A 23207-nucleotide genomic window follows, 5' to 3' on the forward strand; every position below is an offset into this window, starting at 1 on the left:
AGCTGCCGAACAAAAGCCACTGGTTACCTAGACCACTTCATTGCGGACATGGTAAGATCCTGGCAGCTTAAGGGTGGCAGGGGGGTGTGGGGGGAGGTTTGAAACAAAGCCTTGTAAAATGTAAAGCACAGAACAAAACTTCCTCAGCAGCTCCTCATAAATCCTGCGCAGGGAAAAGGGTATTTAAAGCAGGGAAAGCCTGTGCTGGACGTGCCAGTGGCCAGGAGCAGGGTCCACACAGCCCTGCAGGTGGGAGAGGTTGAGCCCACCAGTCACATGGTGAGCTGGGAGGGGGATGTCAGCCCTGTAAAATGTAAAAAGCAGGAAAAAATGCTGCCAGCAGCTCCTCATAAATCCTTCGCAGCTCTGTGCTTGCGAGGGGGACACAAGGTCAGGAGAGGCTGCCAGCCAAGTGGCGGGGGGGGAGAGGGAACCTGCCAGCCACGTGGTGTGCAGGGCAGTCATGGAAAATGTAAATGGCCAGGGAGCAGTGCGATACTGGTAAGAGGACAAACTTTAGTGAAACTTCCCATGCTGCTGCTTAGTTGCCAAAAGAAACTCAGCCTCCTAAGAATAACAGAGCGAAAAGAAAATATGCTCATACTGTGTGACCACAGGGCTGGAAGATTTGCCAGAATGCTGTGGGGTGCCATGAAGCCAGATTACTTACTGATTGCCTCGCACAGCAAGGTGTGCTATCATGGAAGCCACAATAAATCAGGCCTCCCCAAAAACTTTGTGCGAAAAATAAAAGACTACCTGGATGAGACCTTTATGGAGACCTCCAGAAAGGATAAGTGCTCCATCCCCAGAAATATTAACAAGCTGTTCTATGAGACATAGATTCATTGTTCCTGATCCACAACCTGCTTGTAACAGTTTAAAAAATATGCTCAACAAAAGTAAATCTATACTCCAACCCAGCTGCAAATTGCTGGTAGCAGTTTAAAAAATACACCACCAGAAGAGCGCCCTCCAGCATTGCTGGACCCTGGAGCATTAGCTGTCAATGCGAGGACTGGCTGCAGGGTAATGAAGAGCTCCAGGCTGTTGGGATCAGCTTCCACAGGCATCTGATGAGTGGCAGCATCCTCCCCTTCATTGGCCTCTGCCACCTCCTCACCCTCTCGATTTCACCTGAGACCTGATGTTGGTCTCCTGAGGAGTCCATGCTACCCTCAGGGACCATGGTTGGGTCCCTCCCAAGAATGGTGTCAAGCTGCTCGTAACAGTGGCATGTTTTGGGAGATGTCCCAGATCGCCCGTGGGCTTCTCTCACCCTCTCATAATTCTGCCTGAGCTCCTTGATTTTGACCTGGCACTGCTTAGCGTTCCTGGCGTACCCTTTCTTCATCATGCCCTGGGAAACCGTCTCATAAATGTCCACATTTCTTTTGCTGGTTCACAGTCTGCTCAGCACGGATTCATCCCTCCACACAGAAATGAGCTCCAGGATCTTTGCATGGTTGCACACTGGGTCTCTTCTGAGATCCTGAGAACTCAGATCAGAACTAGAACCCTGAGAACTCATGATGGCTAGATACAATGGCTCCTCAGGTGTGCCACCCCACTGGTCAGAAAGAAATTGAACTCAAAATCCCGGACTTCCTGCTATCTTCATCCTGTGCACCTGGAGAGCAGTGGAGGTGAAAGCAGCCAGAATGGACATCTGTGGCGCACTGTGGGATACCTCTGGAGGCCAATAAAATTGATTTCAAGTAACACTGTTTCCAAACGAGCATTAATTCAACCTTTTAAACTCAAACTTGGTGTTACACTGCATCAGATGGGCAGGGCAACAAAGTTGACCTTAGCTCCCCTTAAAAATCGACCTAATGGTATTTGCAGTGAAGACAATCATGTCATAAAATTTAGCTAAGTGCCTTAAAATCAACTTTATGATATAGTGCAGACATAGCCGGAGAAGAAAAACAAACTCCAGAAGTAAAACAATAGAAGAAAAAAATAAGTTAGACAATGGAGAAATTGAAGAAATGTTACATCTTGCATCAGGATATGAACAATTGAGAAACTCAGCAACTCTGTGTTGCTGTGGGATTAAGAGGAATAATTCTCCACGCAACCTCTGAAAGACAGGTACAGTCTGTATCTACATAAAGGAAATGCTTAAGTTATGCTTCACATGCCAGCATTCCACCTACTGTGAACACGGCACGGAATCAGACAGCACAGAAGAGAAATCAAGTTTCAACAAAGTCCTGACTCTACAGACGACACTAATCTGGCTTTATTCAGACAAGTGACACAAACAACACTACGCATATGATAAGCAGGATGTGTCACTAAGTAAAACCAATAAAATCGGGAATGAAACCTATATGGACACAGTGATTGCAGTAAACTGAAGGAATAGTCACAGAGAGGTAGTCATGTTAGTCTGTGTCTGCACAAAACATAAAAAGCAGGCAACTAGCACTTTAAAGACTAACAAAACAATTTACTAAATGCTTTCGTGGGATAGACCCATTTCATTCTGGGAATTTCCAATTTGAAGAAGTGAGCCTGTCCCATGAAAGATCACCACCTAATAAATTATTTTGTTAGTCTTTAAAAAGTGCTACTTCATTGCTTTTTTTGTTTTGTAAACTGAATGAGTTTAAAGAAGGCAATAATAAACTTCATATATAAGAATCTGGGACATCCTTGCAAGCAAGAGACCAATATCTGAGAGGTTAAATCAAGTCCTGATGGAAGTCAATGGAAAGTTGCTGGAAAAATATGGAGCATTTCCCATACCTTGGAAGGCATCTTTCCACTAAAGTCAACACTGATGTTGAAACCCAGCATCCTCTGAGCTGTGCAAGCTCTGCTTTTGCCCTCCTGAGACAAAGCGTCTTTGAAAAACCAGGACATTTTGCCAAGACAAAGCACCTTGTATACTGTGCAGTGGTTGTTCCAATCCTACTGTACTCGTGTGAAACCTTGGCAACGTACAACCATCCTTTGGAGGCATGTGAACAATATCAATGCTGCCTCTGGAGAATCCTAAATACCTCTTGGCAAGATAGGGACATGACCACTAACAACCTGGAAGAGTCCAACATGGCCAGCATTGAAGTCATTATCGTTCACAAGCAAGTTTGCTGGACTGCTCACATGGTTCGGATGTCTGATCAGTGCCTCTCAAAACAGATTTTGTTTTCCAAGTACAAGGAAAGACGAAGCACTGGGGGGCCAAAAGAAGCGATACAGGGACATACTGAAGGCATAAATGAAAAAGTGCACCATCAGCGTCAGCACTTTGGCGAACCTTGCCCAGGACCCGTCCACAGTAGACAGCGGCAGTCCGTGAGGGGATGGCGCAATTTGAGAGGTCCAGCTGCAGTGCAGTTGAGGAGAGGCAGACAAGAAGAGTGGCAAAAGCTGCCCCACACTCCTCCAAGAGCTACCAACACCTGCCCCTTCTGTGATAACAACGGCTCCAGAATCAGGCTGATCAGCCCTCAACGGATACACAAATAGGAGGGCCTATTCATCCCACTCATCAAGTAACCACTGAGAGAGAGGTACTCAAGGCAGATGGAATTTTTAACCTGATCCCTTTTTGTGCAACAAATGTCACCTAAAAAACTCCCCAGATGAAGAAGGGTTCCTGAAAAAAGAAAATTACAAATTGGCCCATACAAGGCCTCCCAGGTACGAGGCTAATAACCCTTTACCTGTGTCTCAGAGTAAGCAAGAGACTCAGCACAGACACCAATATGCGTATTGAGACAAGAGGGGCAGAGGACAGAATTAGAGGCACTTATGCTTTTTATGTGGCAATCAATACACAAATAGCTCAGAGACACGGATCTGATAACATCATCTCCCTTTGTGACACTCATACGACTCAGCCAACAAAAAATAAATCCTGCGTGGGCTCACACGCCCACCCACAAGCTGCAAAATGTCATGCAGCTCCACTATCTGCCATTTGCATTCTGTTAGAGCCCTTGATCGTTATGTTCAGCTCCATAAACCTGGGCAAGCAGAGCTGCAGTGATACGATCTACCCCTCCACACTCCAGCAGGTCACTCCAACCTGTTCTGCTGGTCAGAAGTAGTGCTTTTCATGTGCCTCTAATTCTGCAGCTAGGAAGCCTCTGAACACAACACTATGAGATGAAAGGGAAGGAGGTGGATGTTAGCAGGATAATAGGAGCGGGTGATAAATGCTTCCATCCAAGCTCCAGCATGCATGACTCACTACAAATATAGCATCTCCTACGGCATCACCGAGTGAACTAATTCAGCTCATCCCATATATCCTTTCCAAAAAATCTAAAAGGTCCCGGACAAACCACATTCAAGCCTCACTTCCTTCGCATCTTAATTCAAAGCACTGTTTATTTGTATTACAACTATACCTAACGACAGCTCCAACTGATAGCATTACCCCACTGGGACAGGCACTGGGCACACTAGCCAATACCCACTCCAAAAAAGCTCGTCAAGACAAAGGATGGGACAGGGAAGAGAGAGGATGTGACTTGCCTATGGTGACGCAACAGGTCAGTGTAAAAGCAGGAGCTTGGGGTTATGTTCCTGACTCCCAGTCCTGTGCTCTACCCACTGCATCATGCTACCCCCGCTACTGATTAGACTGTGGAACCACTGGTTCTTCCACCTGCAAGCGCTTTGTACGTAAGCCCCTCAATACACCTGGTCTCTTCTACTTCCTGCAGTGTCTCTGCCCTTTCTAGCTTGCATGAACTCAGGGGACTACTCAGTTCCCTCACATTTTTTGATAGTGCTTTATTTACAGAGCACTGCAGGGCACCCTGAGCCTTATTTCTCATTCTCCACATGGATACCGTCTGGCTCACAACTCTAGAGCCTTTTCATTGTTGTTTTAAACCAAAGACCTCTTCAAACTAGCCTGTGAAGAGAATGCGCAAGCGCGTCAGATAACACTTCAGCAGCCTTTTCACACACCACCGAGGACAACCGATCCTGAAGCAATGCCGATGATCGGAAGAGACAGTCTGGACTGGTGCCGACTGCTTCTGTGCTTCCAAAAGGCGAAGACATAATTAGTCCATAGTCATGGTCCGAAACACTCCAGACACCTCGCTGCAGTCTCTGCTGTCTTTACCAGAGCATGCTGGTTTGGTTTTATTGCCGTTCTTGCAGAACAAAACCCAACCATCAAAACTCCAGGGGAAGAGCTTTTTAAGGGAAAGCCATCTGTTTAGGAATGCTGCTCCAAAATCAGCTCTAGAGTTCAGAAGCGTAAGCCTCATGAACTTCAGTAGATGAGTCTGCTTATTCCAGAGCTTCAAGGGGTTGATTTTAACTAATACCTAACTAGATGAGATCAGCTGGCTAAAGGCACTGGCATAAGAAGTCCTTCAGCTCAAGGTCATTGGTTCAAATTCAGCACAGAGCTGAGGTAACTCAGAGCTGATGAACAGCAATGGGAGAATACATGCAGGGAACAAGTTTTTGGTCTGCTTGGTTCCTGCTTGTCCCGGGTCATCTTTTCCACCTCCTCTCTCAATCAGCGCCTTCCTTGTGAGCATGCCATAGGGATTTTTACGCTGGAGTGAACTCCCCTGCCCCGGAAGTGGTCCCTGCCAAGCCATACGTAACACATACTAAAGGCTTTTGCAAGCAGATGGCTAAGTCTGCTGCTCATGGTCAGGGCTGGTGACCGGTGCTCCCTGTAAGTTGTGCACTTGTGCAGCTGCACAGGAGAGATTCAAATGCTGCCCAGTGGATTAGCAGGGCATCCAGAGCTAGGGTTTAAGCATTGGCTTGCTAAACCCAGGGTTGTGAAATCAATCCTTGAGGGGCCATTTAAGGATCTGGGGCAAATAGATTTTTAAAAAAAGGGATGGTGCTTGGTCCTGCCAAGAGGGCAGGAGGACAGGACTCGATGACCTCCTGAGGTCCCTTCTAGTTCTGTGAGATGTGTATTCTCCATATATTTCTTCCTTCCTACTGGTGGTGCACAAATTTATTTTGCACATGGATGAAAAACAGAGGGAACAATCTGGGCCCTGGGCAATGGGCTGGGCCTCAGGCAGAAGGGGTGGGGCTTTGGGCAGCTAGACTGCGCTGTGCCTACCTCAGCACCACCCAGATCATGAGGCTCCAACAGTGATTTAAAGGGCCTGGAGCCCCAGACCCTTTTAAAATCGCTGGGCCCCAAGGCAGCTGCCCCCTTGTCCCCACCACCAAGGCCCTGCTTGTGCTGTGCCAGTCTTAGGGCTATATATTGCAGTTCGGTTTCCCCAATGCTGTCAAGATGCTTCTCTGAGCAGCATCCCAAAGAAAACAACCCTTCTTGTCGTCAAGGGTCACTCTCTGCAAAGTGGAGCAACACTGAGGTATAGAGACATAACTGACCTTGCAACAGGGAAACGCTGAACAATTTAAATATGGGACTGGCCAGCCCTAAACCGAATCAAAGACAGGCCTGACAGTGACCAAGTGCTCAGCTTGTTTTACAACCTGGGCAGGAGCAAAGAGTAATAGGTATAACTACATATCCAAAGTTAGTTTACAAAAAAGTCACGATTGTGGTTAGATTGTTACTGTTTAACTTTGTGGTCTGAGCCTTACTGGGCCCTCCTGAATTCCTGTATAGGAACAGCACCGAAGCCTTATTAATGCCATTTAATCATGGTGCTGTTTTTAGGCAGATATGACCTCTAAGGTCACTAGATGTTTCTCCACAGTTCTGCCATAACTACCACAAATGTTTCCCAACGCACTCAGGCAGCTCTCAGTGCAAACCTCTGAGGTCGGTGCACTCTTTCCTACCTTGTTCGTGATGGAGGCGTTATCATTACCACTAACATCCAATCCCAGGATACCACTGAAAGTCTCTAAAAATGTGGAAAGAATCTTACAAGCTTGTATTTCTCAGCTTTACAAAATAAAAACATCCTGGTCTACATCACATACCTGCCAACGCAGCTGTGCTTATCCAGCTGTAAATCCAACAACTTCAACTTTTCTTTAAGTGAATGCACCTGCTGCTTCTCACACCCCCACATCCCAAAAGCCATTGACACACGCAATACAAATGCATCACATGGCTTCATAGCTGCATCTCCCACTTCCCCCTTCCATCGCAACCAGATTCTTTATAGCACAAAGTTTGCCTGGCTCTGCTATACCCTTTAAGGGGCAAGAAAGAAAACACATTTTGCAAACGATCAGCCTGAATAAAAAGAGCTGAGCCATGCCTGACAAAGCCAAACAAACAGGCCCAGTCTAAGCCTTTTAAAGGAAGGGGGCATCCATCTGGAGCGGTGCTGGGCCACATGCAGCCCATCCAGGTTCTACATGAGGCCCACTAGACATTTTGTTTACAGTTGCCAACATGCTGTATTGCCAGATTCTGATGTTTTCCCTCTGCATATTTTTCCCCCACCAATACTACAATAGTGATATGCATGTAAACAAGGGCACAAAGTGAGGTGAGAGTCCCATGGTGAGAGTCACGTGCTCCCTCTGCGTCTAAAGTGCTGCTACAGTTCAGTTGGTTCCACCCACAAATTCTAAGTATGCAAGTGTCGTTAGAAAAGTTATCCTATCCCAGGAGGCCATCCTGGTTACATGCAGCCCACTGGGATGGAGGAGGGCCACTCATGCAGCCCATTCAGGTCATCCATCACTGATGCAGAGATAAAGAACGCCTGCTCCAACACTTTGGTGACCACAGATCAAGTAGTACCATCGAACGTTCCCCAAATGACAATGCATTGGGTTGAAGTGAAGCCACAACAAGAGTCATGCTTATGTTCTTATGTTCTTATGTTCTTATGTTCTTATGTTCTTATGTCATTCATGGGACCTTCAAATCCAATGTGTTTTACTACCAAGTATTTGCCCTTGTTGGTTCTTTTTAAGGAAGGGATGGAGCAATGTGGCCTCCTGGCACATGGTCCAGGTAGAGAGGGAAATCAAAGATCTCCTATGCACTCAAGGATACAACAGAAAGGCCAGCAACCACACAGCTCTGAGAAGAGGTAGAGCTGGGGGAGTGGGGCGACAATCGACTGCAGTTATTTGAAGAGACAGAACTGTCTGGGGTATATCTGATCTGCTGGAGGCACAGAGATGATTTGTCAGGAGGGAGCAAAGGCTTACCAATGGAAATTCAATATGCATGGCCAAGACGTTTAGAAGGAGAAAGTGCAATGCAGGTGTGTCTCAGCTGATGTAGACACTGCGGAAATATTCCGCCCATCTTCAGAGAACTCCTCTTCCTCCCCTTGACATTTTCACCACAACATGAGACCTAACCTTGCCAATGGTGAAGTGTGCAGATAATTTGGCTAACATGAGTAACATTAATCATGGACAGCTTCCACAACCTTGCTCTCATTACTGACACTGGAGCTAATGAGATTCCTACCACTTGCTTCAACAAGAGCAGAATTAAACCAGGGCCAAACACTTCAAAACATCTCCATCTCCAGTGTTTAAGTGTTTATGAAACAAAGCCTCTGGACTGAGAGCTCTGAGACAGGGACTTCTGTGGGTAGGATGCACATGTGAAGTACCATGCAAATTTACAGCACAGTGTAAGTGCCTGAGCTAAATAAATATACCATACTTTAACACCCCAAATTCTGGACTAGAAAAGTCAAGCATCTCACTTCAAAAGCTGGCTGGCTGGCCACCCACTTACAGTTCCATTTGTGTCCCACATGTTGGCTCAACTCCAGAGATCTCCCACCCAAGAGACACACATGGTGGCTTCCAACTTTTGTCAGATGCTGTCAGTGTCCTCAAACCTGCACAAGACACAAACCCCTGTCTAAAGGGGATTTAGCCATGAGATGTGTTCATAGCTCATTACACAGATGAATGTGTTTGGACTTCGCTACATTTCTTCTCATAAAGCCCTGAGCACACACCATGGAGAGACATGACTGTGTATCTTAGAATCTCCAGGGCACGCCTCAACTGCTGGACTTTGCTGGGAGGCAGAAAAGTACCTGTAAACATTGCACAAAAATAGGGGCTGCAGGCTGCAAGAACAACACGATGGGCTTCCATCTCAACAGCTTCAGCAACAATCACCACATCACAGAGGAGCCGTTTGCTGGAAAACACCAAAGAAGACAACATAGTTTCAGAACATCTGGCCATGCAAAAAGTCCTCCATAAATACACTCGGAAACAAAAAACGAGCAGCGTTCCTACACCACAAACATGTTACGTGAATCATCTAGCAAGATCGAAACGTCAATGGAGTCCAGCTGTAGAAGGCTGAAGCACATGGAGACATCCAGCCCCCATCAACGTTTGCTTATGGAGTATTTCCTGCTCCTACACAAATCTGCAGAGATTACTGCCTGGAGTGCAACTGTACGCATTCTGTTCCAGAAAAGGTAGGATTTGGAAGACTGGCCACAAGGTCCTGAACCCCATAGTTCAGGTTGCCTCTAACTCCCACCATAGAATGGCCTGGGAAAGGGACAAAAACGACCTCTCTAATCTAGAGCTCTCACCCAGCAACGTCCATAATGCAGCACGATTTCAGTTATCCAGACAGCCACTTACCATGAGTCTGAACACGTCTCCTGTGCTCCCACAAAGTTTGTTTCCAGCCACTAGTCCAGGCTCTCAGCATTGTATGTTGTTATTTAGCTGTAATTTATCCCTCAATGTTTTCTAAGGGCCCAGGAAACAGTGGAAGTGTTGGTAATATTGCTAGACAATACCGACCTCTCTCAATCTGGCAAATTTTCTCACTTAGCACTGTTCGGATGCTGGATTAGAGAGGTTCCACCTGTAGCTTGAGCAAACACCCACATCTGCCCCAAGGTGCAGCACTGTTAAATCTCTCTACAGCCTTGGGAAGGTGGTGAGATAAAAAGGGAGATCCTTCTTTACACACAACAGGCCTGGTGGAGAGAAAACATCTGTGGCAACCGCACATGAAGAACATACCCTGTTGTTCGAATCTAAATAGACAGAAAGGGTTCCTCACAAGCATCACCACAAAGTGCACTTATTCATAGGAGTCTGCTATTCACCTTGCTAAATTAGTTTAATGCATGTCAGCACAGGGTTGGGAGCCCAACATCATCTACATTCTAGCCTCAGTTTTGACACTTGTTATGTGGCCTTGGGCAAGTTTTGCAGAAATCCGTAGCCGTATTTACCTTCCTCACAGCGTTCTCCTTTTAGGATTTGTGAACTGAGGTTGGTAGAGTGATTGAGATGCAACCCACTGTAAATGCTCACTATTACCAAAAAAAACTTTGTGATTCCTTTTTGAGCATCTAAACGCAGAATAAGAGTGTTCACTGAAGTTGATACACTAAGGAAAAAGATCAGAGTCTATTCAACTGTCACTGGTACATCCCCTTCTGTCTTCCATATGGCTTACTGCACTCTTTCTATAGAAAACCCCATATCAAACACACAGCAGGTAGCCTTCTAATGATTGGATCAGTCCCCTGCAGACTCCCAAAACGCTGAAGATTACAGTTGGAAACATTTAGGGAAGACAACAAACTAAAATTGTGTGTTCCATATTCATACCAGCTCTGAAGGGATGCTGGTGGTAAAGGAAGCTCTTATGTGAGCAAATACAAGGCAGGCTTTGGAGACCATTCATTTCCTCTACCAGAAAGGAATTAAATTTAGTCCCCCTCTGGAATACTAGCACCTGAAAAGCATATTTCAAGCAAATGATTTTCAATTTACATTTGGAAGATGAATCCTGTAGCAAATAGGTTAAAGGTCTCATTACCGCTCCCTTCCCCCAAGAGTTTAAATCTAGGCTTTCAACAAGGGATTACCAGACAAATGGGAATTAAGTCACTGCTATTCAAGGTAACCAGTATCACAGGCTGTCTGCCAGTATTACTGAGTGCTGGTTCAAAGCAATCCACCATTCAAACCTCAGAATTACACACTCCAGAACAACAACAGGAGCTGAGAGAAAGCAGTGCAAAGATGTAGTCTGAAAAGCAGCTGCTTAAGGGCAGTTCTAATCTTATACAGTCAACTGAGTGGCATACAGGAGCTAGCAAAAGGCAGAAACCAAGAGAGCAGCATTGTTGGGGTCCCCAGTGCATGCCGATTAAAGGAATACAATATTGGATGTCCACCATAACTGAGGCCCTCTTGTGCTCAGCTGCACAAGCACCTGCAAGCAGGTGTCCTGCATCTACAGGAAGACTGAAAACGCATTCTGTTTCACAAAATTGCAAGCCAGGAAGGATACTTCACATGTTTCTGTATTATGCTCCTCCCCTGCTTTGGGTGAGCCCAAACACACTGGCAGTGGGGCAGACAACAGCTGGGCTCCTGGGCAAGGGGGAGGGAAGGGGGCAGCTTGCCCTCAAGGAAGGGGAAGGTCTGGGGCAGCCAAGCCCTCAGGGCTGTGTCCTCCACCAGCTCCAGAGCCACCCAGAGTGCACTGCATGGCATTCCAGAGGTGATTTCAAGGACCTAGAGCTCTGGCTGCTGCCACTGCTGAAGTAGCAGCTGTGGTGGCCAGGAGCCCCAGCCGCTTTTGAATCCCAGGGTCCTGGGGTAACTGCCCCTCTTCCCCCACCCCTCATGTTCAGCAGTCCTGTGCGTACGTACATGAACACACATTTGTCACATTAAATATAAAAAGCAGACCACAAACTGTTTCACAAACCAGAGTTAGCCAAATGCTCACAGAGTCTCAATTTGCTTTAAGAGATGAGGAGACTCTCCAGGAAACAAGCTCAGCGTCATGCACTGACAGCGAATGTCTGACACATCCGCAGGTATCTTTAAAAGAAGTCCTTTCACCGTCAGTTCTCCTCCCCACATGCACTGGATTGAGGATGTGCTGGAGTTCTTCTATGAGCAGCATAAAGCTTTTAATTTGGGCTGTGGGTGGTGTGGGGTTTTTTTAACGTTGCAGCGCAAAGCTGTGATTGAGTGACAGGTAGTCATAGAGAACGAATTCCACTTTAGCAATCCTTCACTGGTAACTGAACATAGGAGTCTTTATATCTAATATTATTCTATTAATGGCCTTCTAGCCATCTGCTCTGTCAAGCATATAGTTTGCGTGCCAGTTTGCGGGAAGTAGTAGGAAACTTTAAACCAATTTTTTTTTTTGGGTAAACAGCAGTATTGCCCTGAAAAAAAAAATGTAAGACACAGCTGGCTTCTTTTTAACCAAGAGACAGACACGTGCATGGGTGGAACTGGCAGCGTTCTAAGCAGCATCTAAACTTTGGCTGCCTCTTCCTGCTGCTTTGCTGTTTTCCTTTTGCTAGATCTCCTCTCTCACTCACTCTGGTTTTGTGCTGCACCTAATATTTTTCAAGTGTCCCAAATGACCTTCTGTTCAGATCAGCATGTGTCTAAAACCCAAAATGTTGCATGTTACATGGAAAAAGTACCTCCGTAATTCATTCATGACCTTGAATGCCTTTCCCATGTGAGAAGGATTGACTGTTACCGTGCGTTCGTCCTTCTCCTTGGCTTCAGCCTCATCAGGTGACTGGGAGCTCGGTTTGATGCTGAAAATTAGGATAAAAAGAAAGGGAAAGTTTATGCTTTCATTTGCATTGAATTAAGCATAACTGAATATAATGATAGATGTAATTTACATTCAGATAAACTGTCCTCAAGGATCCCCAACACTTCAGAGATTATGGCCCAGCTCCTGCAAACACTTGCACATGCAAACAGTATGAACTGGCCAACTCTCACAATCACTGACATTTTCATCCTGTCTTTTAGGATCAGTGGCTGCATATGGAAAGGATCACTGATATGCAACTGCCACTGGTTGGCTGGATGGTCACAGTCAACCAGCCAAGAGCAGGGAGGGGGCAAAAGCTGAACTAAGGCCAGGTCTACACTAGACATTAAAGTTGATTGTAGATATGGAATTCTATCTACACCAAGTGCATAGCTAGAATTGACTTGACTTATCTCCAAACCACTTTCCTGGCCGTCCTCAGAGAGGGAGGTCAACAGGAGAAACTCTCCCATCAACCTCCCTTACTCACAATACAGAGGAGCACAGGGGTGGACTGCCAACCCCAGACAGTTCAATTTCATGAGTCTCTACTAGACATGCGACATCAAACCCTGGAAGACTGATGCTGACTTGGTCAATCTACGGCATAGCGAAGATGTACTCTAAACACCTGTGGACAAATTCCAATCTAAAGGGCCATTTACACTTTAAGCTGGGGCGGAGGGGTGATTCCCAACTTAGGAGACATGCTCCTGCTATCGCTCGTCAAGTTACCTAGCTCATCAAGCAGTAGAAATAGACTGCAGGTGGCAGGGAGGACTAGCTGTCACAAGTACATGCCTATGGTCACAGACAAAATACATTTTGAGCCAGTAGCCCCTTACACATGCCAGCATGGCCAGGCTGTATTTTTAGTATGCTAGCTCAATTAAGAGCAAGCACAGTACGCTGACTTGAGTCTCATGCCCCAGCTCAAAGTGCAGACGTACCAGAGGGCACGCTTATCCCACGTGTTACCCCCAACACAACACATGCCTCCAAGAATCTCTAACCTGAATTAGGTGCAGTTTTAAGGTCAGGCTAAACTGAGCAATCAGAGGGTGGGGAGTGTGGCTTGATGATCCTGCCACACAGATGCTTGAATTCTGTAATTCCAGTGTTGCCCTGCAGCATGGTTATGCTCAGGAAGCTGGGATTGGTGATGTGCAAGTAACTTAAGGTTAGGGTCAATGATCCTCCTAGTTTTTTTCCATCCACGAGCAGAATAAATTGTTATGGCCACTGAGGCTTGTGTGACTATGCACTGCCAATAGAAATACATGCTGCTGGCTGGAGGCGCTTTGCTACTTAGCTGGGTGGAACCCAACCCTCTCTCGGGTGGGCACCCACACACAGCATACAGGAAACAGAGCTGCCATCTGTCCAGGTTTTCCTGGGATCATCCCTTTGAGGCAGGTATCCGAGTAAATTGGCAAGTCTTCCTGGGACTTTAAGGACTTCCCAGTTTTTTCACATCTGGGCCACATATTCATCTGGACCCACTCAGAGACAGAGGTGGCATCTACATCACAGATGGCCCAGGACACCCACGAGGGCAGGCTCACATGGCTGAAGGGGAGGCAGGGTCGGACTGCCTTTGGGCCAAACAGCCGCAGGAGCCAAATCCTGAGAGCCCAGGCTGTGGAGAAGTAAGAAGCTGGGCTTGGTCAGGGGAACTGTCTCTCTCCCCCTCAAGGCTGGGGAGTAGGGGCAGACCCTGCAGGCTGTCCTGTGCCCTTGCATGATGGTGAGAGAATTGTATCTCTCGTACTAAGTCCTGTAGTAGCAACAAGAAGTCCTGTGGCACCTTAATAGGTACATCCTGGGTTTTGGACCTCAGAGGTGCCAGCCCTAGCAGCAACACAAGAGCACTAACTCCACGCAGCTACAGCTGTGAAGCCAATGCTCTCAGGCTCCAATTCAGCAAAGCACAAAAGGTAAGCAGGTGTTTAATTGCCCTGGTGCATAGATATAGACAAAACAATCCGGCAAGAGTCCCCTCAAGAGCAGGACCATCTCCCATCTGGACACACACTCTCTGTAGATCGCATTGAACATACAGAAATTACTGCTTCAATGATCAGGGCAAAATGGCACTTGAAAGTACTTGTATGACACCCACTGCATTAGTTTAGAGGTTATGCCTCTAACTACGTTAGAAGTAAAATGGACAGATGGGATTATGAAACTATAACCTCCCTTCAGGACAGGAACCCATACAAGCAGATTGGCACCCAACATATTGAGTCCAACCAGGAACACCTGAATCAGGAAACTTAAGGCACATCTGTGTCCCCATCCCCTTACTCAGAATGTTGCCTCTTCCGTTCATAACTAAGAAGGTCAACACCAGGCTTTGAGACATGGATATGTGTAAAATTATTCTGAGCTCCATGCTTCTCTTGGTTGGGGGAGAGTAAGAGCAGCCTTGGGAAAAGGCTATGGATTTAGAGAGCATGCCAGCCTTTCTCCAGGTTTAGCAGCAGCCAACCCTTCCCCTCCTGTATTGGAAACCCAAATAGGAAGCAATTCATCCAATATTCACTACCTTTTTTATTTTTTTTAAATACACAAAATTTGGTAGGGGCTTTCTAGACACACCAGAGCACAGTACTGGGAAGTTTTCTGAAATTAATTGGCAGTAGAAAGCTTTGATTGTATATCTTGTACCTATATTCAGAGGTGAACAGTATGTGACTGCTAAGGGGTGCATCACCCAAGTGCCCCTGCCCTGCCTCCTCCCCTCCAGCCTTGCTACACCCATCCCCCACTGCTGCCCCTCCTCCTGCAGCAGCCCCATGCCCTTTCCAGTGGGCGTGGGGACAGTCCCCTGTAGCAGCACAGCCTAACAGAAGCACTTTTGGGCCATGCTGCTGCCGCAGTACTCATAAGAGGCAGCACGGTGCTCATGGGGAACGCGAGGTGCCTTCTGTATCCTCCAGGTATCGCATATGCCAGTGTTATCTCAAACAGGCCTCTGCACAAGAGGTGCTGAGGCAGGGGTGGAACTGGGTTTCTCCACCCCAACCCACCTCACCCCACGTGTTTGCTCTTAATTTACTAGCACTAGACTAGATACAGATCACTGTCAGTCTTGCTGACTAGCCACCCTACTGCAGGTGTTGAAAAAGGACATTTACCAGCAGCAGACCTGAGGACCAAAGTGAACAGATTGCAAACACACATACAAATGCACATAGGGAACTAGTCTGGAGTGAGACTGTCTCCACTGACCAGTGAACAACAAAACTTTTGCTGTTCAGAAGGGCTCTCACACACACACGAAAGGCAAAAGCTGTGCCATAAAAGGTGCCAGAATGAACAGTGCTTTGTCAGCAGAAACTCTCCAGACAACAAAGCTAATGCCACTCATTGGGAATGGAACTATTTTATCAGCAAAGAGCTGACAAACTGCCCGACTTTTAGCAACAGGGTTGTGTAACGTAAACAAAGCCACAGTGCAAGAAGGTGGCTTACAGCATTATTTCTGAAGCAGCAATGAAGGGTCCTGTGGCACCTTATAGACTAACAGAAAAGTTCAGAGCATGAGCTTTCGTGAGTTAACTCACTTCTTCAGATGCTGGTCCTGGAAATCTGCAAGGCCAGGTATAAATAGGCCAGAGCAAGGCTGGGGATAACGAGGTTAGCTCAGTCAGGAAGGCTGAGTTGTATTGTCATCAGTTGATCTGGAGGTGTGAACTCCAAGAGAGGGGAAGCTGCTTTTGTATTTAGCCAGCCATTCACAGTCTTTGTTTGTTTCTGAGTGTACCCAAAAATCAAGCAATCCTGTTGCACCTTAATAAATAAATCTATCATTCTCTAGGTAATGAGCTTTGGTGGGTAAGACCCACTTCAGTGTACCCAAAGGCCCTTCTGACAGTATTGCTAAGCCGTCAGTCAGTCATAATTCCTGGAGCTGGTTTAAAAATCATGAGATTTTAGAGCTACTACACTGAGGTTATTTTTATTTGCCTTCTAGTACTGGAGCCCTAAAAGTTTCAGATTTTCACGCTTTTCTGCACAGCCATGAAAGTTAACAGCTGGAGTAAAGGGGGCAGGGTAGAATTTTTAACATGAAAGTTGATATTCTCCCATCACTGATTAACTCCAGGAGCTGGGGTTATAAAAAAAAAAAAAAACATCCAATCTCCTGAGACTCACCATAAAATCGTGAGTGATCAACTCAGTGCTGCCAACACTTTTTTTTTTTAATTTAAATCAAGCCAATCTTTGAGAGCCTTTTAAAGTGTATTTCCTAAACAAGTCACTTTGTAAGAAAACGCAAGTTGTCGAGAGCCTTTAAAACCAGCAGTGAAAATGAAAGTTTCCAGGTGATTTTATTTTTTTTAAATGTATTAGTTCTGGAATTAAGATTTGAGACGCACACGGGCACAGGCACATTAGCTCATATTACTCAAATGTCCAACAAATTAGAAAGTACTCAGCATATTTAATCACATTCTGCCACTAACCAAAACTCACCCAGCAGGCACAAGTGAACTAATACAAGTTGGACCCCCTTAACCCACCTGCAGTCCAGCAGCCTTGGGACCCGAGTGGTCCTGGACAAGGGGAGGTCAGTGTTCACAAGCCCCACTCCTGAACCTCAGCCCTGCTGTCTCTAGCCTCCCACTGCCTCATGCTTCTGAGCCCTCAGCTGCAACTTCCTGGAGGCTCCCAGACTCCCATGGTGCACCCCCACTGGCTTCCCAGCCCCTGCCAGCTTCCCACCCCAGCTCAGCTCTCCAGCTACAGCGATCACAGTTGGTGCCTGCTCCCAGTCATTGGGGCTCTCTGGTCCAGCAATATCCATGGTGTTCTCAGACCACAAATGTTGCCAGAGTAGAGGTCGCCAGATTTCTGAGGTTACCAATAGTTACAATACCCTTTCACAGATTTGCCTATAACAGTATGAAAATTGTTAGGCTCAAGAATAATCTCATAGAATGTGTGTGTTAACAGAAGCAAGCAAAGGGACTAAAAATTGACTGTTGCCCTCTATATTCCAAAAACCCTGGCTGAAAACACAACATCCCCTTTGTATGCAGCCTGGATTTACTTTTGAGGCAACTTTCTCCCTGAAGCATCAATATATTTGCACAGCTGATTTCCTAATTTAGTGTTCATAGTTGTCAGCTGGGAGTGTTGGGTTCTGTTCCCACCTCTTCCAATCACTGTGTGGCCATGACCACAAGCAAGCAATTTAACTTCTCTGGACCAGATTGTCAGCACGCGATTCCCAGCACAGGCAAAACCTCAAGAGGTATAAAGCCGATGTGGTCAGCTCTGTGCCACCTGCCTCCTCACTAGGCTTAGCCAACAAAGCAGTCCCTAAAAGGCCTTTAGGCTGATCTACAGCCCAGCAGATGCCACACAGTGTCCCAGCTAAGGGGAAGGAGCATTTCACCACATGCCCTTCTTCTGCGGGGGGGGGCGGTAATTGTCTGCTCTTCTACATATTATACAGCTCTACACCTTGTTGAGCCTGCAATTTATGAGGGATCCCTCTTCTGTGAGCAGCCTCAATTCCTACCTCCAGTGCCACTCAATTTTCCCAGGCAGTAGCTGCCCTGACCTTAGTTTCCCCATATATCAGCAGTAAAACCAGAGTCTTATCTAAGACAGTGCTCACATCCAAGCAGTGGCTGGTACAGTGATAGACTACTTGCAGACCAGATGAGATCAAGGCACAACCAGAATATGAAATATTATGCTGAAGTTTTTGAAATTGAAGTTCTGCAGAAGTCAGCTTCAGTCCCTTTCTTAACTCACCAAGCAGAATTCCCCCACTTACCAATGGGATTTTTCAAGCCACATTCTGTTAAATGTGGTACATTGTAACACAGTAAACTCCTACTACTTTACCTTATCCATACATACCACGGCCCTTTTTCCTCCCAATAGCTTCTTGCTTGTGGTACCAGCATCAGAAACAGAGGCCAAACCTTGCATTTCTTTCATACTCTCAACTCCTAGCAAATCAACAAGAGGAGTGGTCCCTAGGTGCATTCTACATGCAGAATCAAGGCTATAACCTTGTTATCTTCTGCCTCCACTAGCTAGGGCAAGGCAGATATAATACATGATTGTGGGAACAGCATCCATATATACCAGCAAACTAGGGACTGGTGGGTGTGGAGGGATAAAGCTTTTCCTGGCATGATTCTGGCACTGCTCTTCTAGCCACAAGCTAGTAATGCAGCTCGTACATTGTGAGCCCCAGTTGAAACGATTACAAGCGGGCCATAGGAGTGGCCTCTGTCATTTCACTGGGCTGCAAGATTGTCATAACTAAGACAGTAGCCCATGAAAGGTTTGCTTTGCTAACTGCACTTGTGTACCTAGAATTTGTGCTGACTGAACCATAACAGAGCCCTGACTGGATGCAGAGGGAGCGCACAGCTGTCAGTCACTGCTGTGCATAATCAGCATGCACCTCACTTCACATGCCCTTGCTTTATAAGTGTGTCACTTCAGTAATACCTGTGGGGGGCAGGGGAGGAAGCTATGCAGACAGAAACCAGTGGAATCTAGCAAGCCTGCACATGGGCAACATTAAATAAAATGTCTCCAACCACCAGTAGAACTCCCACGGGTCAGTTTGTCCACTACTGCCCCAAGAATGAAGCTGTCCCCTTGGTGCATGCAGAAGGGACTGAAAAACTCAAAGGGTGGAAATCCTGCTCCTGTTGAAGTTGATATGACTTTTGCAATGGACTTCACTTCATGCGTTTGGACTTGCAAAGATTTCAGCTGATTCCTCCTTAGAGTGGGGAAGGGCATGCTTCCACATGTACATGCCACAGAGTGGTTAAGAGGTTCAGCCCACTACGCCACTCAGCTCTGCAAGACACTAGGGGTGGTGGTCTTGGTTTCTATGCAGGAATCCATGGTGTACTGCATCCTGCTCCTCCATGCAGCACGGGCAACAGAACGGGTCCAGTAGGGATCAAGATGCAAGCATGTCCCTGTTAGAAGCTACTGCTGGCCAAACAACCCCATTCACAGACAGGGACTGTATGAAACCAGGATACAGAGCTATCAGTCAAAGGTGACTGGGCCAGGAATGTCCACACATCTTCAGGAGACAGAAGAAAGAATGCCACAAACTTGGGAACCTCCAATGCCTCTGATGTGTCACTTCTCCAACCACACAGGAATCGCCAAAGTGTCAGGAAAGCACCATGCAAGCTCTTTCTACAGGAGAAACTGATGCACAGTGTTTCTACTACAAAGATTCCAGGAAAAGCTGCCCTGCTTCAAAGTGGTTGCTGTGCCCTACTGTTCTCAATGAGGCTGAAGCTAAAAGTGCCTGCTTTTAAAATGATTGCTCCCAGTAGCAGTAGAGCCAAGCTGCCCTCAAGGAAAGTGGTAGATCTGAACACACGGGTCACCAGGAGGACTACAGACACTTCTATGCTAACTAACGTTATAGTTGTGGCACTATGTTACTACAAAGAAGGGAGTGTTAAGGTGGTTTGATGCCTAAACTGTACATCTCCATTCCCAACAGAGTTCTTAAAACAACCTTAGCTCAATTTGGTTGCTAGATAGTGCCTAGTTATGCGTTGGTTACAGTATTCTAATGATTTTTTACCTTAAATTTCTGACAGGCTTGCTCAGCCTTAATTCCACTCCAATGTACTTGTTTCTAATTTGACAGAGGAGGGACAGGAAAAACCAAAATCCATAGGAGAAAGTTAAAGTAGACCAAACTTAAAGTCTACGCTACTTTTACAAAATGTTCCCCTCAAAACTAAGCACACGTACCAATATTAAAACAAAGCCACCACAAAACACACACAAATAAAAGTAGAGGACAGTCCTTTTCAAAGAGCTACAATTCTACTTTTCAGTCTGTAGTAAGTAGCTTTTGTGGAGTTCAACAGGGCAAGCGGTTGTAGAATGCAAGTGAATTGTCAGGTTCTCAACAGTCTCTTCAGAGAGGACATAAATCCAAAGTCCTCACAGCCCGGGTTCATTGAAGGGCATCCGCTCCCCACACACCACAAAAGTAATGGCGTGCAAATCGTAGTTTGGATAATTCTACTCAAACCACCAACATCCCCGGAACTTTCAGGGGAATTCTTCACTTTTAAAGATGGGGAAAAGGTGATAGTCCTTAAGGAATAAAAAGTGTCTCAGTGCAAAATAAAGTGAGGTTACAGTATAGGGACATGTAGGTAGAGTGCCCAGAAGGATTGGGACCTAGTTTGTACTTGGGTTTCCAGGCACTATTTCATTTGAAGCAGTTAACAATGACAATGGGTTGCCACTCTGCTTCCTCTTCTCCTGTCAACTCTCAGACGCTAGATTCACTTTAAAAACTACAAGAACTGGACACTCTTTACAGGCAAGTATCTAAAATCACTTTGATTTAAATACACTAATGATTAAATGGCCATACATGGAGGTTAAACTCTTAAAGAAATACTAGAGCTCAAATATATTTAACTTCGAAATAAATCACAGACCCAGAGTTTTGTCTTGAACGTTAAATATACAAACCGCTATTGAGACTCTTGATTTATCTAAGGATAAAATCCTACAATTTGCTACTTAAAACGAATTCCCTTTAGCTGCAGGGAGAATTTTGCTCAAGCAAGCGCTGGAGTTTTCATTTTGGGTACAGTAAGTTTTCCTCACACCCCAAAAGGCAGCATGTTTCATCAGTATTATTCAGTGAAAATCTTTTCCCCTAAACAAAGGTTACCAGCACAATTTGGAAAGAAAGCACTCAGCTGATGTTTAGTTTCTAGGTGTAAGTTTCTGGCTTCAGAGCACGACAGGACTGAGAGCACAGACCACTACTCACATGGCAAACATTTTATATCTGCCTTTTTTGTAGGGTGTTCCTAGGTAACAATCGCAAGATGCAACCTCTTATTACCTGCACTATGTTCAAGGGCCACTGGGAGTTTAGCTTTTCCTTAGAAAGCTATAGCACCCACTGTATCACAGATAAAGAAAGCAAAACTGCACAGGAAACAGTTAATGACCCCACAACCCTATCAGCAGGTATGTAGTTCCTGATGTCTCCTTCTACCTGTCATAAGACACAAGTGACTGGTTTGGGCTTACAAAGCATGGGTAAATATAATCACAGTACAGTAGTTCCTCCAGTTATATGAGGGCTGAGTTCCCACACCCCCTCACATAACTCAAAATTCATGTAAATCAGGAGGGAAGCTTTTCTCCCCCTGGTGGACTGCACGTTCTGCAGCCAGGGAAGCAGCAAAAGCACCTGGAGCTAGCTCCTTTTGAAAGGCAAGTCCTGGGGTTGGGGGGAGGGCAGTTGGGGAGGGTTAAGCCTGGCAGCGGGGCTTAATCCTGGGGTGGGTTGAGGCTGCAGGGAGGACGGGGGATGGAGTTGAGCCAGGACCATGCAGCCCTGCAGGGAGTTGAGCCAGAGCCATGCACAGGTGGTGGTGTGAACCGGGGCCACACGGGGCATTGAACTGGGCCAGGGAAGAGTGGCATTTTGAGTTACACTTTATTTGTAATCATGCATTGTGAGGGATTACTGAACATTTGCAACATTCATAAACTTGGTTATGTAAAAAAGCCCTCACTGGGTACCACTGGGTACAAGTCAAGATTTACAGAACTGAAATCGACTAACTGAAGTTAAACAGTAAGGCAAGCACAAAATCGTGTTTTGCCATAGTAATCTAAAAGCATTACTGGGGTAGTACCACTATATCAATCTACATTACGTTTCTACACCTTATATTTGCATGTTCCTTGCCTGCATCAGTAAGACAAAATGGTTTCCAACACCTCTCAAAGGAAATCTTTAAAGAAAGTTTTGTATGGAAATAAATTCCTTTCACTTCAGAGAAGAGTTCACATCCTGTGAAATAACCTTCACTTCTGATGTTGTAATGTTTCGTGATTAGAAGATAATCTCAAGCACCAATACCTGTTTTAAGAAAAAGGCCTCCAAAGAGCAGAACCCTAATGTGCTTCAGAACGAAGCTGATATCTGGTCATAGGTCCCTGTAAACCTGTGGCATCCAACATGCCAGCCACATGTGGCTATTTGGCCAGTTGACAGTGGCTTGTTGGCTAGAACAATAAATATATTTCCACAATCTGGCTAGTTCACGTGGCTACTATTTCAGAACTAGCTGGACATAATGGCTGTTAATTATGCACTTGTGCAGCCGCTCAGGTGATTCAAATGCTGACCAGCCGATTAGCAGAGCACCCACAGCTATGTTTTGTTTCTACTGGTGTTGCACATGCCTCAGTGCACATTAAATATGCATCCTGCACCTGGATGGAAAATATCCACATGTGAATGGAAGAAATTAAAGGGGAACACAGAATTGAGACTCAGTCCTTTACTTAAATTGCCCCTTCTTGCATGCTAATGAGAGCCACTGGCTAAGTGTTCTGGTTCTTACAAGTCACACATGCCTGCTGATAAGCTTATGCAACTATCAGTAAACTTTTTCAGATTAAGTTGGAAAAGGCAGCTCCCAGGACTCGTTTCCCTTGAGATTAGAGTCTAGTCCACTCCAGGTCTCCAATGTCCACCCCTCCAGGCGCCCGCGTGGGGATGTGAGATCTTGAAAGCACACTCAACGGACAACCCACTCACTGCTGGCGGGTGGCACGCAGGGATCCGGCCAGCAGCAGGGCCTGCCACTACTGATGTGGGGAGGAGGTGTAGAGAGAGAAAATATGGGACAATTTGCCCCTTTTTTAATAA

At 46.0% G+C, this 23207-nt stretch overlaps 1 protein-coding gene across 4 annotated transcripts in view; it reads right to left on the bottom strand.

Moving 5' to 3' along the window:
- Positions 1 to 23207, bottom strand: part of KLHL3 (kelch like family member 3) — a 207913-nt gene that overhangs the window by 93654 nt on the left and 91052 nt on the right. For 3 of the 4 annotated variants that reach the window (XR_012647666.1, XM_075010019.1, XM_075010018.1), the window contains exons 2-3: positions 12366 to 12485; positions 8961 to 9067 (exon numbers count right to left, since the gene is read on the bottom strand). Coding sequence is in view for 2 of the 4 variants with exons in the window: in XM_075010018.1 (XP_074866119.1) it covers positions 8961 to 9067; positions 12366 to 12485 (227 nt within the window). In the remaining 2 variants the exon portion in view is untranslated. Of the gene's footprint in view, positions 1 to 8650; positions 8671 to 8960; positions 9068 to 12365; positions 12486 to 23207 lie in introns of those variants that run through there. The other variant, XM_075010020.1, reaches the window with a different exon arrangement.

The sequence above is a fragment of the Carettochelys insculpta genome, chromosome 15 (genome assembly GCF_033958435.1).
Source record: "Carettochelys insculpta isolate YL-2023 chromosome 15, ASM3395843v1, whole genome shotgun sequence".
NCBI lineage: Eukaryota > Metazoa > Chordata > Testudines > Carettochelyidae > Carettochelys > Carettochelys insculpta.